The sequence below is a fragment of the Oncorhynchus clarkii genome, chromosome 17 (genome assembly GCF_045791955.1).
Source record: "Oncorhynchus clarkii lewisi isolate Uvic-CL-2024 chromosome 17, UVic_Ocla_1.0, whole genome shotgun sequence".
Classification (NCBI taxonomy): domain Eukaryota; kingdom Metazoa; phylum Chordata; class Actinopteri; order Salmoniformes; family Salmonidae; genus Oncorhynchus; species Oncorhynchus clarkii.
In genome coordinates, this window is record NC_092163.1 from 62189935 (window position 1) to 62205910 (window position 15976).

General features: G+C 45.0%; 1 protein-coding gene across 4 annotated transcripts in view; it reads left to right on the plus strand.

Annotated features, from left to right (window-relative positions):
• The window catches only part of LOC139371223 (FYVE, RhoGEF and PH domain-containing protein 5-like), a 65149-nt gene extending 49706 nt beyond the window's left edge, over positions 1-15443 (plus strand). For 2 of the 4 annotated variants that reach the window (XM_071111433.1, XM_071111431.1), the window contains exons 8-20: positions 3024-3114; positions 3278-3328; positions 3541-3599; positions 9231-9302; positions 9501-9569; positions 11326-11409; positions 11551-11630; positions 11760-11856; positions 12097-12234; positions 12453-12692; positions 12818-12919; positions 13353-13507; positions 13587-15443. In XM_071111433.1, the coding sequence (XP_070967534.1) occupies positions 3024-3114; positions 3278-3328; positions 3541-3599; positions 9231-9302; positions 9501-9569; positions 11326-11409; positions 11551-11630; positions 11760-11856; positions 12097-12234; positions 12453-12692; positions 12818-12919; positions 13353-13507; positions 13587-13623 (1275 nt within the window). In that variant the 3' untranslated portion in view covers positions 13624-15443. Of the gene's footprint in view, positions 1-3023; positions 3115-3277; positions 3329-3540; positions 3600-9230; positions 9303-9500; positions 9570-11325; positions 11410-11550; positions 11631-11759; positions 11857-12096; positions 12235-12452; positions 12693-12817; positions 12947-13352; positions 13508-13586 lie in introns of all 4 variants that reach the window. The other 2 variants (XM_071111432.1, XM_071111430.1) reach the window with 1 other exon arrangement.
• The last annotated feature ends 533 nt before the right edge of the window (positions 15444-15976 follow it).

Genomic DNA, 15976 nt, shown 5'->3' on the forward strand with positions numbered 1-15976 from the left:
CTGACTCCCTCCACGAATCATCTTCACTATCTCCCCCTCCCCGTCACACACACACGGGAATCCTCTATCTGCTCCACTCCCTTCAGGATCCCTTTATCTGCTCCACTCCCTTCAGGATCCCTCTATCTGCTCCACTCCCTTTAGGATTACTCTATCTGCTCCACTCCCTTCAGGATCCCTCTATCTGCTCCCCTCCCTTTAGGATCCCTCTATCTGCTCCACTCCCTTCAGGATCCCTCTATCTGCTCCACTCCCTTCAGGGTCCCTCTATCTGCTCCACTCCCTTCAGGATCCCTCTATCTGCCCCACTCCCTTCAGGATCCCTCTATCTGCTCCACTCCCTTCAGGATCCCTCTATCTGCTCCACTCCCTTCAGGATCCCTCTATCTGCTCCACTCCCTTCAGGATCCCTCTATCTGCTCCACTCCCTTTAGGATCCCTCTATCTGCTCCACTCCCTTCAGGATCCCTCTATCTGCTCCACTCTCTTCAGGATCCCTCTATCTGCTCCACTCCCTTCAGGATCCCTCTATCTGCTCCACTCCCTTCAGGATCCCTCTATCTGCTCCACTCCCTTCAGGATCCCTCTATCTGCTCCACTCCCTTCAGGATCCCTCTATCTGCTCCACTCCCTTTAGGATCCCTCTATCTGCTCCACTCCCTTTAGGATCCCTCTATCTGCTCCACTCCCTTTAGGATCCCTCTATCTGCTCCACTCCCTTTAGGATCCCTCTATCTGCTCCACTCCCTTCAGCTTCCAGCAGCACATCCCTTTCCGCCGCCCTCCTTCTCATTCACAAACAGACAAGGAGAGTTTCTTTCTTTCTCCATCTCTCACAGGAAAATCCCTCGTTCCCTCATTAATGCTTCAAGTGCTGCGTCAGGTTGTTCCTCATTAAACACATCAGCTCAACAAACATTCAATATAGGTATTATTGCAAAACCTCTTGTATGATCACTTATGCATAAATTTAGGTCCAGTCTTTGGAACGTTGTTTTTTCTAGATATTATATTAGGATCCCTACATCTGATGGATTTGGATAATGCTTTAGAGCAGATTTCTGCAGCATTAGTAAAGATGTGATCAATACATGTGGATAATTTAGCTCCTGTTCTGTTTGGAAATACCCTGGTAGGTTGACTGATAACCTGAACCAGATTGCAGGCATCAGTTATAGCTTAAAGCTTATTTTTTAGTGGACAGCTTGATGACAACCAGTCAATATTTAGGGCATTCAGAAAATATATCTCTCTGTTGATATCACATACATTATCTAGCATTTCACACATATAGTCCAAATACTGACTTTTAGCACTCAGTGGTCTATAACAACTTCCTATGAGAAAAGGCTTTAGGTGAGGCAGATCAACCTGTAGCCATATTACTTCTATATCATCTGACATGAGATCCTCTCTCAGCCTACCAGGAATCTGACACTGGACGTACACACTGTTGGAACACCTCCTCCGTTTCCATGTATATCTTTCCTGTATGCTCTATAACCATGTGCATGTATAGATACTACTGCATCATCAAAGGAATGGTCTAAATGTGTTTCAGAGATGGCCAGAATATGAATATTTTCTGATGTCAGTAAGTTGTCAATTTCATGAAACTTGTTCCTCACGCTACATATGTTAATATGGGTTATGGGTCGCTTGCTTGTTTTTGGTGCTATTCTGAGAGGCTGATCCGAGGTAGACATGTCAGTCCACAGTGGGCTTCTTCCTAAAGGCAGACAGTTTCAGTGCAAGTAGTGAAATTCAATTATATGGGCATATGATTATTACTGACAATACCCTCAGAGATAACAGTTAAAGGATCATAGATTAGGTTGCTTACATTGACTCCAGTTATATTTCTCTGGGATATAATCTGATTTCCATGTCCTCTGTTGGTTATTATGACAGAGAGGACTGGAGCCCTACCAAATCCAGACCATCAGTCTCCTAAGCAGGCTGCTATGTTGATAGAGATAATCCTGGAAAGGGCCTTTAGAGAGAGAGGGAGTGGAATAAAAGAGAGGGAGAGTGAAACAGCGAGAAAGAGAATTTAGCTGATTAGAGGGGGGGGGGGGGGGGGGGGTTGACACTAGAATCCTGCTTCCAAAATGTTGCTCTGCCTCTTCAAGGCTCCATCTCTGATAATGAAGCCAAAGGTGTGTGTTGGCTCCTAACACTCCCCTTTACAGGGTAAGCAATATTATCTCACCAGCCCGGTGCATGTGTGTGCATAGGTATGCGTGAGTCTTGCGTGCATGTGTGTGTTCCACAGTCACCCAGTGTAAATTAAGGGATCAGTCCCGTGGGGTGTTCTCTCTCCCTCTCCAATGAGGAATGGGGCTCTATTGGATTAGGAGGATCCTCAGTCAGTGCTGATGTGTGTACCTGCTATGCTCCCACACTCTTAGAAAAAAGGTACTATCTAGAACCTGAAAGGTTATTCGGCTGACCCCATACAATAACCCTTTGAAGTACCCTTTTTGGTTTCCAGGTAGAACCCTTTACACATAGGATTATATGTGGAACCCAAAGGAGTTCAACCAGGAACTTAAAGGGTTCTTTGTACCTGGAACCAAAAAGGATTCTCCTATGGGGACAACCGAATAATCATTTTGGGAACCCTTTTTTCTAAGGAGGTCACTGCTCTGGGCCCTCTGTATTATAGACTTTTGGGACTGGGAATACAGATCTGTCAGACACAATTATCCCCTGATGGATTTAAAAACAATCTTTATCTTATTGTCTTTTTCTCCCTTCTCCCCTTAAGTAATTCCATAGGGCAGAAGAATAGGGTCGGTTCAGAGGTCAGGTTGGTGGTCAAACGTTCTAGCAAGGTTATATAAGCATTCCCTTTTTCATATATGACATTTGAACCGAGGTCACTTAGGTAGAGTAGTGTGTGCATTGTATTATCTATGTGCTTGTGTGAGGTTGTGTGTTTATGTCTCTGTGTGTGTGTGTATGTTCCACAGTTAAGAATGCGAGCATGTATTAACCTGACAATGTGTTTATGTGTTCAGAAGCAGGGCCCAGATGGACCTCAGTTCCCACTGCGGCATCAGCTGCTGCAGGTCATTGTGAGAGTCCTCCAGTACCGCATGCTGCTCACAGGTACCCTACACTCACCTCATGATGTACTATTGTAATACTAACTTTCATGTGCATACCCTATCATGGCTCTCCACCTTGAATAGTGTTTCAGTATGTGGCATTCTACACCTTATTAACCAGTTTATGTTTTTCACTAATTTGTCTGTGCCATCATTTTTTCTAGATTACTTAAACAACCTTTCCCCTGATTCTAAAGAATATGAGGATACACAAGGTATAGTCTTACTCTGTAGACTCTCCAATATACTTTAACAATTCAGTTGTTTCTTCAGCAGTCAAACACACACACACACACACACACACACACACAGGCTGTTAGATATAATATCAGAGGATAGTTGTTCCGGGACAAACAAAGCTGTGTATACTCCCAGCATATTGATGTGCATTAACCCATTCTGTTTCTCTCTCCATTCTCTGCTTCAGCTGCCTTAGTAATCGTGTCAGAGGTGGCAGACCAGGCTAATGACAATCTCAAGCAAGGGGTATGTCAGTGTGAATGGGTGTTTCTGTATTTATTTCAGACTACTGTGTACATTTGTTCATTCAAGTGTTTGCTAGCGGTATACATGACAGCTCAGATTTCAGGTTTTCCCTGTGTAAATCCTTCTTCATTCTGGATGACAACACTATTGTGAGTGAAACCACGTCAATGATCTTGGAGACGCCTGTCTCTTTACTTTCACTGGGCTCTGTTGCCTATTGATTAATGAGAGGGTGAGGAAAGATGATGTCATCAAAAGATCCCAGGTGCATCGTAACAAAGGGTGCAGTGTGAGAGAAGACATGACGTATATTTTGAAACACACAAACACGCTCACATAGATCATCCTGAAACAGATCATCTCTCCCTTCTCTCACATAATCCATACCATCTCTCCCGTCTCGCACATAATGCTTACCATCTCTCCCGTCTCTCACATAATCCTTACCATCTCTCCCGTCTCTCACATAATCCTTACCATCTCTCCGTCTTTCACATAATCCTTACCATCTCTCCGTCTCTCACATAATCCTTACCATCTCTCCCGTCTCTCACATAATCCTTACCATCCCTCCCGTCTCTCACATAATCCTTACCATCTCTCCCGTCTCTCACATAATCCTTACCATCCCTCCCGTCTCTCACATAATCCTTACCATCTCTCCCGTCTCTCACATAATCCTTACCATCCCTCCCGTCTCTCACATAATCCTTACCATCTCTCCATCTCTCACATAATCCTTACCATCTCTCTCGTCTCTCACATAATCCTTACCATCTCTCCCGTCTCTCACATAATCCTTACTATCTCTCCGTCTCTCACATAATCCTTACCATCTCTCCCGTCTCTCACATAATCCTTACCATCTCTCCCGTCTCTCACATAATCCTTACCATCCCTCCTGTCTCTCACATAATCCTTACCATCTCTCCATCTCTCACATAATCCTAACCATCTCTCCGTCTCTCACATAGTCCTTACCATCTCTCCCGTCTCTCACATAATCCTTACCATCTCTCCGTCTCTCACATAATCCTTACCATCTCTCTCGTCTCTCACATAATCCTTACCATCTCTCCGTCTCTCACATAATCCTTACCATCTCTCCAATCTCTCACACAATCCTTACCATCTCTCTCATCTCTCACATAATCCTTACCATCTCTCCGTCTCTCACATAATCCTTACCATCTCTCCCATAATCCTTACCATCCCTCCCGTCTCTCACATAATCCTTACCATCCCTCCCGTCTCTCACATAATCCTTACCATCTCTCCCGTCTCTCACATAATCCTTACCATCTCTCCGTCTCTCACATAATCCTTACCATCTCTCCCGTCTCTTACATAATCCTTACCATCCCTCCCGTCTCTCACATAATCCTTACCATCTCTCTGTCTCTCACATAATCCTTACCATCTCTCCCGTCTCTCACATAATCCTTACCATCCCTCCCGTCTCTCACATAATCCTTACCATCTCTCCCGTCTCTCACATAATCCTTACCATCCCTCCTGTCTCTCACATAATCCCTACCATCTCTCCATCTCTCACATAATCCTAACCATCTCTCCGTCGCTCACATAGTCCTTACCATCTCTCCCGTCTCTCACATAATCCTTTCCTTCTCTCCGTCTCTCACATAATCCCTACCATCTCTCTCGTCTCTCACATAATCCTTACCATCTCTCCGTCTCTCACATAATCCTTACCATCTCTCCCATAATCCTTACCATCCCTCCCGTCTCTCACATAATCCTTACCATCTCTCCCGTCTCTCACATAATCCTTGCCATCTCTCCCGTCTCTCACATAATCCTTACCATCTCTCCCATCTCTCACATAATCCTTACCATCTCTCCCGTCTCTCACAAAATCCTTACCATCCCTCCCGTCTCTCACATAATCCTTACCATCTCTCCCGTCTCTCACATAATCCTTACCATCCCTCCCGTCTCTCACATAATCCTTACCATCTCTCCCGTCTCTCACATAATCCTTACCATCCCTCCCGTCTCTCACATAATCCTTACCATCTCTCCATCTCTCACATAATCCTTACCATCTCTCCCGTCTCTCACATAATCCTTACCATCTCTCCCGTCTCTCACATAATCCTTACTATCTCTCCGTCTCTCACATAATCCTTACCATCTCTCCCGTCTCTCACATAATCCTTACCATCTCTCCCGTCTCTCACATAATCCTTACCATCTCTCCCGTCTCTCACATAATCCTTACCATCCCTCCTGTCTCTCACATAATCCTTACCATCTCTCCGTCTCTCACATAATCCTTACCATCTCTCCCATAATCCTTACCATCCCTCCCGTCTCTCACATAATCCTTACCATCTCTCCCGTCTCTCACATAATCCTTACTATCTCTCCGTCTCTCACATAATCCTTACCATCTCTCCCGTCTCTCACATAATCCTTACCATCTCTCCCGTCTCTCACATAATCCTTACTATCTCTCCGTCTCTCACATAATCCTTACCATCTCTCCCGTCTCTCACATAATCCTTACCATCTCTCCCGTCTCTCACATAATCCTTACCATCCCTCCTGTCTCTCACATAATCCTTACCATCTCTCCGTCTCTCACATAATCCTTACCATCTCTCCCATAATCCTTACCATCCCTCCCGTCTCTCACATAATCCTTACCATCCCTCCCGTCTCTCACATAATCCTTACCATCTCTCCCGTCTCTCACATAATCCTTACCATCTCTCCGTCTCTCACATAATCCTTACCATCTCTCTCGTCTCTCACATAATCCTTACCATCTCTCCGTCTCTCACATAATCCTTACCATCTCTCCAATCTCTCACACAATCCTTACCATCTCTCTCATCTCTCACATAATCCTTACCATCTCTCCGTCTCTCACATAATCCTTACCATCTCTCCCATAATCCTTACCATCCCTCCCGTCTCTCACATAATCCTTACCATCCCTCCCGTCTCTCACATAATCCTTACCATCTCTCCCGTCTCTCACATAATCCTTACCATCTCTCCGTCTCTCACATAATCCTTACCATCTCTCCCGTCTCTTACATAATCCTTACCATCCCTCCCGTCTCTCACATAATCCTTACCATCTCTCTGTCTCTCACATAATCCTTACCATCTCTCCCGTCTCTCACATAATCCTTACCATCCCTCCCGTCTCTCACATAATCCTTACCATCTCTCCCGTCTCTCACATAATCCTTACCATCCCTCCTGTCTCTCACATAATCCCTACCATCTCTCCATCTCTCACATAATCCTAACCATCTCTCCGTCGCTCACATAGTCCTTATCATCTCTCCCGTCTCTCACATAATCCTTTCCTTCTCTCCGTCTCTCACATAATCCCTACCATCTCTCTCGTCTCTCACATAATCCTTACCATCTCTCCGTCTCTCACATAATCCTTACCATCTCTCCCATAATCCTTACCATCCCTCCCGTCTCTCACATAATCCTTACCATCTCTCCCGTCTCTCACATAATCCTTGCCATCTCTCCCGTCTCTCACATAATCCTTACCATCTCTCCCATCTCTCACATAATCCTTACCATCTCTCCCGTCTCTCACACAATCCTTACCATCCCTCCCGTCTCTCACATAATCCTTACCATCTCTCCCGTCTCTCACATAATCCTTACCATCCCTCCCGTCTCTCACATAATCCTTACCATCTCTCCCGTCTCTCACATAATCCTTACCATCCCTCCCGTCTCTCACATAATCCTTACCATCTCTCCATCTCTCACATAATCCTTACCATCTCTCCCGTCTCTCACATAATCCTTACCATCTCTCCCGTCTCTCACATAATCCTTACTATCTCTCCGTCTCTCACATAATCCTTACCATCTCTCCCGTCTCTCACATAATCCTTACCATCTCTCCCGTCTCTCACATAATCCTTACCATCCCTCCTGTCTCTCACATAATCCTTACCATCTCTCCATCTCTCACATAATCCTTACCATCTCTCCGTCTCTCACATAATCCTTACCATCTCTCTCGTCTCTCACATAATCCTTACCATCTCTCCGTCTCTCACATAATCCTTACCATCTCTCCAATCTCTCACACAATCCTTACCATCTCTCTCATCTCTCACATAATCCTTACCATCTCTCCGTCTCTCACATAATCCTTACCATCTCTCCCATAATCCTTACCATCCCTCCCGTCTCTCACATAATCCTTACCATCCCTCCCGTCTCTCACATAATCCTTACCATCTCTCCCGTCTCTCACATAATCCTTTCCTTCTCTCCGTCTCTCACATAATCCCTACCATCTCTCTCGTCTCTCACATAATCCTTACCATCTCTTCGTCTCTCACATAATCCTTACCATCTCTCCCATAATCCTTACCATCCCTCCCGTCTCTCACATAATTCTTACCATCTCTCCCGTCTCTCACATAATCCTTGCCATCTCTCCCGTCTCTCACATAATCCTTACCATCTCTCCCATCTCTCACATAATCCTTACCATCTCTCCCGTCTCTCACACAATCCTTACCATCTCTCTCGTCTCTCACATAATCCTTACCATCTCTCCGTCTCTCACATAATCCTTACCATCTCTCCCATAATCCTTACCATCCCTCCCGTCTCTCACATAATCCTTACCATCTCTCCCGTCTCTCACATAATCCTTACCATCTCTCCCGTCTCTCACATAATCCTTACCATCTCTCCCGTCTCTCACATAATCCTTACCATCTCTCCCATCTCTCACATAATCCTTACCATTTCTCCCGTTTATCATCTCTCTCTTTTTTTCCCCCTTTCTCTTTATCTCTCCCTCTCTTACTCAAACACACACTGACTCCCTCCACAAATCCTCTTCACTATCTCCCCCTCCCCGTCACACACACACGGGAATCCTCTATCTGCTCCTTTCCCTTCAGGATCCCTTTATCTGCTCCACTCCCTTCAGGATCCCTCTATCTGCTCCACTCCCTTTAGGATTACTCTATCTGCTCCACTCCCTTCAGGATCCCTCTATCTGCTCCCCTCCCTTTAGGATCCCTCTATCTGCTCCACTCCCTTCAGGATCCCTCTATCTGCTCCACTCCCTTCAGGGTCCCTCTATCTGCTCCACTCCCTTCAGGATCCCTCTATCTGCTCCACTCCCTTCAGGATCCCTCTATCTGCTCCACTCCCTTCAGGATCCCTCTATCTGCTCCACTCCCTTCAGGATCCCTCTATCTGCTCCACTCCCTTCAGGATCCCTCTATCTGCTCCACTCCCTTTAGGATCCCTCTATCTGCTCCACTCCCTTTAGGATCTCTCTATCTGCTCCACTCCCTTCAGGATCCCTCTATCTGCTCCACTCCCTTTAGGATCCCTCTATCTGCTCCACTCCCTTCAGGATCCCTCTATCTGCTCGACTCCCTTTAGGATCCCTCTATCTGCTCCACTCCCTTTAGGATCCCTCTATCTGCTCCACTCCCTTCAGCTTCCAGCAGCACATCCCTTTCCGCCGCCCTCCTTCTCATTCACAAACAGACAAGGAGAGTTTCTTTCTTTCTCCATCTCTCACAGGAAAATCCCTCGTTCTCTCACTCTCCTATCTTTGTCTCTCTCTCGCCCTTTCTCTCTGACACACAGGAGAACTTGCTGCGGCTGGTCCACATTGAGTACAGTGTCAGAGGCAAGAGAGATCTACTCAAGCCAGGAAGGGTGAGATCAGTCTGCCTCTCTCCTCTCCATCTCTGGACAGTGTTACTCTGTTCCACAAACATAACATAAACAGTGAATAATAGCAATCTCAGACCGTGGCCTACTTGGATTCCCACACAGGAACTAAAAGCCCAGTGATACTACAGTATAGGCAGCCCCTCTTGCTAACATCGTCTCTGTTTCTCTGTGTGTTTGCAGGTGTTTGTGAAGGAAGGCACACTAAGGAAAGTGTCGAGGAAAAGCAGACAGCCCAGACACCTGTTTCTGGTAACTACAACCTGTCTAACTACTATGCTCTCCTTGTATCATTAGAACTATAACTTTCACTATCTAATATTTCAGTTTCACACATGGTGGTTATTCTGATCATAGAAGGGTGGGGTGTCGTCCAGGCTGGTAGAGGCAATCAGATATAGAGGGAGACATGGCTAGGCAGAGAGTTGTAAAGCGGGGAGGCCTAGAGAGGCAGAATGTATTGGGGGGCAGGAGGACAAGGCTACAGGGCCCCACCATCACCCAGCCAGGGACCTCCCTCTCTCAGGGCTTGTTTTCGAGGGCTCTGCTTACTCACAGGATGTTTGGTGTGGGTTACTGGATGCTGGCTTCCTGTGCAGAGAGGGGACTGACAGGGCTGTGAAGGCCAAACACTCTGTTGGATGGGGGGGAGACATAAAAACTCAGTCTTAAGGAAGTAGATGGGCCAGAAGAAAAGTGTAGGAATTAATATATTGTGAAATTCAGTTGTTTCTTCAGCAGTCAAACACACACACACACACACACACACACAGACACACACATGCACACACAGTAGTATAGACAATAACACTTTAAACACAAATAAGCTGAACAATTCAAGAAAGAGAGAATAGGAATCAGAGAGATGGGAGATGAGAGGGAGAAAGGCCCATTGAGGAGCTATTTTCTCTCTGCTTCTTCACTTTCCTAGTGTCTTCATGTCTCTCTCTCCATGTCTCTCTAAACTGGGTTGTTTATGAGTGATGGTTGAGAGACTGATGTGTGTGTGAGTAACTGAGTAGCTCCTCTGGAGTAGATGGCTGGAAGGGGGCAGCAGGTATAATATATGGGCCTTTAAGGAAAGTCCAAACAGAGAGGATGAAAGCCATCACTCACTTAGTGAAACTGAGGAACAGCGCTCAACAACCATCAAGGCACTGTCATGGTAACCAAAGGGGAGTCTTAGAGAGGAGAGAGCCATGAGTGAAGGAAGGGATTAGGGGAGGATGGAGAAGAGAGAGGTACTGTCACACTGTCTTCCTCTCTTCTACTTGAAGCAGAAGAGAGGAAGAGAAACGTGTTGGGAAAGTGAATGTGTTGTAGTTGGGCATCTAATGCTTGGTCAAAATGGAATTTATAGGTTGTACTTGGTACACATCTCTTGCCTGGGGTCATTTTGAGCAATCTGTATGTGGTGAGTTTGCTACTGAGAGTGAGTGTGTGAGCCTGAGGCAGGGTGGCATAGGCCTGCAGTGTGAGCACCACTAGAGGTCACAGTCAGGATTGTAGGGTCACATCCTGTTTTGTCCCTGCTGAGCTTGTGTTGTTGTTGTGGTGGCTGGTTCCAGAGCCTCCATCCAGATCAGGCATGCTCTCAGAGCCTCCATCCAGATCAGTTTTGAGCAAACATTATGTGTGACCAATGATGTCACCACTTTTGTCCCACTCTAAATATGGCCCTTTAACATAATAGGCTGAAGTTCTGAGGATTACAGTATATTGGGTGTGATGAGCAAATAAACATTGGTGACTTTTTATCATGTAGCCTTTGTTGTGTGTTACATGGGAATGTCTGGTTTGAGGGGTAAGCGTGTGAATAATATGGAGATCCAAAGCTGTTTTTGTGCGACTCAGGAGATTCCCCATGAATTGCAAAAGCTTATAGTGCCCCCCTGTGGCATCAGAGATACACTAGCCAGATATTTGAATGAGATATACTGGCTAGCAGTCAGGCTTTCCATGCAAACAATAAGCTATGATTGTAACCATCTGCTTCTGTCGCCACTAGATGAATGATGTGATGCTGTACACCTACCCTCAACAGGATGGTAAATACAGGCTGAAGAACACTCTCTATCTGTCTGGGATGAAGGTGAGTCCTCCCCCTCCTACAGAGATGACCTTCCCAGACCCTTCACCCCTGACCTCTGGCTCTGTCGTGTCTTGTGTGTGTGTGTGTGTGCTCACTGTGTGCTGAATGTGCTATGCTGTGCTGTGTGTCCTGTTCTCCCAGGTCAGTATACCTGTCATAGACAACGTGCTCAATGCCCTGAGGATCGAGGTGTCTGACGTCACCATCACCTTGTCAGCCAGGTGAGTCAAAGCAGAGGACACCTGTCTGGGGCTTTGTACAAGGCTTGTCCATTGGATAGATACAGTATTTATGTACATATGTATAATTATGTGTACAGCCTCAACACATATCTGTTTCTGTGTCCCTAGCTCCTGTGGAGAGAGGGACGACTGGTTTCACACACTGAGTCGGGCCATAGCAGACCATGCTGCAGGCCTGTGTACTTTTGGTGGCCCCTGCAGTGAGGTAATGAGTTCACCCCTGAATGACTCAGTACAGGACATACCATTGAAGCTCACTTGTATAACATTTTACGTGTGAAATGTATGAAATGCAAATAAGGTTAATGTTATCGTAACATTGTTGTTATGTTATTGTAACATTGTCGTAGCGCTGTCGTAACATTGAGGTAATGTTGTTGTACCGTTGCAGTGACGTTGTTGTGAGAATGTGGTAACGTTGTGGTAATGTTGTTTCCCCATGCAGGGACGTGAGAAGCTGTGGATGGCCCTAGGGGAGGCAGCTCCAGTGCTGGTGCCCGTGTCCCATGTGATGATGTGTATGAACTGTACCTCTGACTTCAGCATGACCCTGAGACGCCACCACTGCAACGCCTGTGGGAAGGTGAGACACACACCTTACTGTAGGCGTCCCTCACTCCTACTGCTGCTTTAGGACCCCTCACTCACACTGCTGTTACAGGACAACATCCTGACCCCAGCCCAACCCACTGTTTTACATTATCCTGCCAGAAAATCGCTCTCTACCTATGCTTTAACACTCCCCGGATCACCCCTCTCTCTCCACTCTCATACCTGTTCTCTCTCTCTATCCAAACCCAGGTTGTGTGTCGTGCCTGCTCCAGGAACAGGTACCCTCTGAAGTACCTCAAAGACAGAATGGCCAAAGTGTGTGACCACTGCTACGCTGAGCTCAGGAAGATAGGTGTCAGTATCTCAGGGGCGTGTGGTAACTCCAGCCCCTGCACCCACCGGGCCAGTCGGCCCCTCTCAGCTGTGTTCCAGAGCCTACAGCCCCCAAGCCTGTGGAGAAGCCGGAAGAGCACCTCCCCTCTCAACCAGGTCTGCAATATTCATCACATTTGACCTTTGACCTATCTTTGTTGTCATGACGTTCTGCACTGATGCAGGCAGCTATGGTAGATCCTGCTAACTTCCTGGTGTTGACCTGTGAGTCTTTGTTACAGGTGGCATTGAGGGCTGAGGACTCGGCCATGACTGGCAGCCTGCAACGGCGTAAGAAGAGCAAGAGGAAGTGGAAGAGGCTGTGGTTCATCCTCAAAGACAAGGTGCTCTACACCTTCACAGCACGTGAGGTGAGGGGGCACAGAGTCTCCCACACCAGCCCCAAACAGAGACACATACACACACACACCCTTAATATACTCACATTATGCCTATACTATACTTGACTCTCTTAAAAGCTTCTACATAGTCTCTCTGTGCTCTCTTTCTCTTTCTTTTTTTGTACTGTTTATTGTGTGTTTTTGTATCAAGCTTTGTAGCTACCATTTCGAACAAGCAGTATCATTAACAACTGAACTCAAGAATACAATTGAGCAGTTAGTTTCCATGCTTCTCAGAATGTTTTACAAATATCATTGGTATATACAGCTGAATATGTGACTTGTCCCTTATGAATGTCCCTCCCTCTATCTCTCTCTCTCTCTCTGTCCGTCTCTCCCTCCCTCTCTCTCTCTCTCTGTCTATCGCTCAACACAGGACAAGGTGGCATGTGAGAGTCTGCCCCTGCAGGGTTTCACAGTGAAGCTGACAGAGAGGCCAGAGGGTGAGGAGAGCTTCAACGTGTTTCAGCTCTACCACAAGAAGACTCTATACTACACCTTTAGAGCAGATGACCAGCACACTGCCCGCAGGTCAGGATAAATACACACACACGCACGCACACACACACACAGGTCCATGGTGTTCATGTAGTTCACTTGTGTTTCACAGGTGGGTCAATGCCATGGAGGAGGCCACAGTGTTATAACATCTGCCTGTCTGCACAGACTGACCCTGCTGTGCATCACCTACCTACCTACGCTCTCTGTCCTGGTTTACAGCTGTCCCTCACAATGCCTAAATGGAATATCTATGAAAACGTATTTTCTCTTGAAGGACTTTGAATAGCATTCTTATAATCCATCCCTTAATGCACTGGACCAATTCTCACTCTGGAAGAATACACGTCTCTGTGCAAAAGCATCTTTGACATGGATGCCATCTACAGGCAGAAAGAAGATCATGCAGACTCTGTGTGGGGCAAACATCCAAGCGTGAGGTTACTGCTTGGGAGTCTCTAAGGTGAAAACCTCTCAGATGAGTATACTGCATGCCACAACATGCCACAAATTCCGCTCCTGTGTCGGAAAGCTCATAGACAATGTGTTTTTACAACTTTTTCCATTGACAGTCTCCAGTGACATGTACATTCACAGACTTACCTTTACTTTCTGACTCTCCTTTTCTACCATGGATGTGTATGTGGATGTGTATGGATGTGTATAGAACAACTTGGTATGGGTTTTGTTTTTGATATCATAGGCTTTTTGATGCTGTTTAAACAATACCAAGTTAATATGAACAGCTTATGTATTGTATGAGAACATATAAGAGTCATGTCATATTTGGAATATATAGTGTAATATTCAATTCCCATATTTTGAAGTGAGATATAATAATTATTTGTACAGAAATGTTATTACATGATGTTACATCATGCACAATGTATTTTCTGTACTCTATGTAAACGTACTTATTTTACACCGTAGGTTTACACCTGTAATAACAATGACAGAATGTGAAATGTTACAGACAGTATTAGTATTATTCAACAAAACATCATTTTGAAGTATATTTCATAGCTGAATGTATAGTTTGTAAACATTTTTAAAAGGGTGACTACATTTTTATGGGCCAATAGTCTCCACTTGAATGCAGTGTGTTATGGCTGAAAGAATGTGCCTGACGTGACGTTATTATCCTTATTATCATTCATTCAAATTATAATTCATCCGTTTTGGGGAGTAGTGAACTGCATGTAGTTTAACTAGTAATTTAACTATATTTTGCAGTAGCTTGGTGGTAGTTGAACATATTAAAATACCTGACAGAAAACAGATTTAACATTCAGTTGATGTTTTCTATTTCCTGTCCAGTCATATGGTCTATCACATGAGATGTTTTCTATTTCCTGTCCTGTCATATGGTCTATCACATTAGATGTTTTCTATTTCCTGTCCAGTCATATGGTCTATCACATGAGATGTTTTCTATTTCCTGTCCAGTTATATGGTCTATCACATTAGATGTTTTCTATTTCCTGTCCAGTCATATGGTCTATCACATTAGATGTTTTCTATTTCCTGTCCAGTCATATGGTCTATCACATTAGATGTTTTCTATTTCCTGTCCAGTCATATGGTCTATCACATGAGATGTTTTCTATTTCCTGTCCAGTCATATGGTCTATCACATTAGATGTTTTCTATTTCCTGTCCAGTCATATGGTCTATCACATTAGATGTTTTCTATTTCCTGTCCAGTTATATGGTCTATCACATTAGATGTTTTCTATTTCCTGTCCAGTTATATGGTCTATCACATTAGATGTTGTTTTTTTTCTTGTAGGTGGATTTACTTTTTTCCATTCGGCTATAGCTCTATTTAAAACTGTAGATTTAAGCCGATTTGTCCTTGGCTTGAGTTGTTTTTGCCTGTCTGGTTTGGTGGTTATGCGTGTTGCTGTATGCACTAATTGGACAGAAAAATACTGTGGTTTTTTGAAAAATATAACATTCCTAAAGAAAATCAGAAGACTAGATAGTAATTTGTTTCTAACGTGAAGCCATGAGAGATTCTGATGCATTTTAATAAACTAATCTGGCAGCCCTGTTTAGAGCAATGAAGAGGTAATCTACCAGCCCTGTTTAGAGCAATGAAGAGGTAATCTACCAGCCCTGTTTAGAGCAATGAAGAGGTAATCTACCAGCCCTGTTTAGAGCAATGAAGAGGTAATCTACCAGCCCTGTTTAGAGCAATGAAGAGGTAATCTACCAGCCCTGTTTAGAGCAATGAAGAGCTAATCTACCAGCCCTGTTTAGAGCAATGAAGAGGTAATCTACCAGCCCTGTTTAGAGCAATGAAGAGGTAATCTACCAGCCCTGTTTAGAGCAATGAAGAGGTAATCTACCAACCCTGTTTAGAGCAATGAAGAGGTAATCTACCAGCCCTGTTTAGAGCAATGAAGAGGTAATCTACCAACCCTGTTTAGAGTAATGAAGAGGTAATCTACCAGCCCTGTTTAGAGCAATGAAGAGGTAATCTACCAGCCCTGTTTAGAG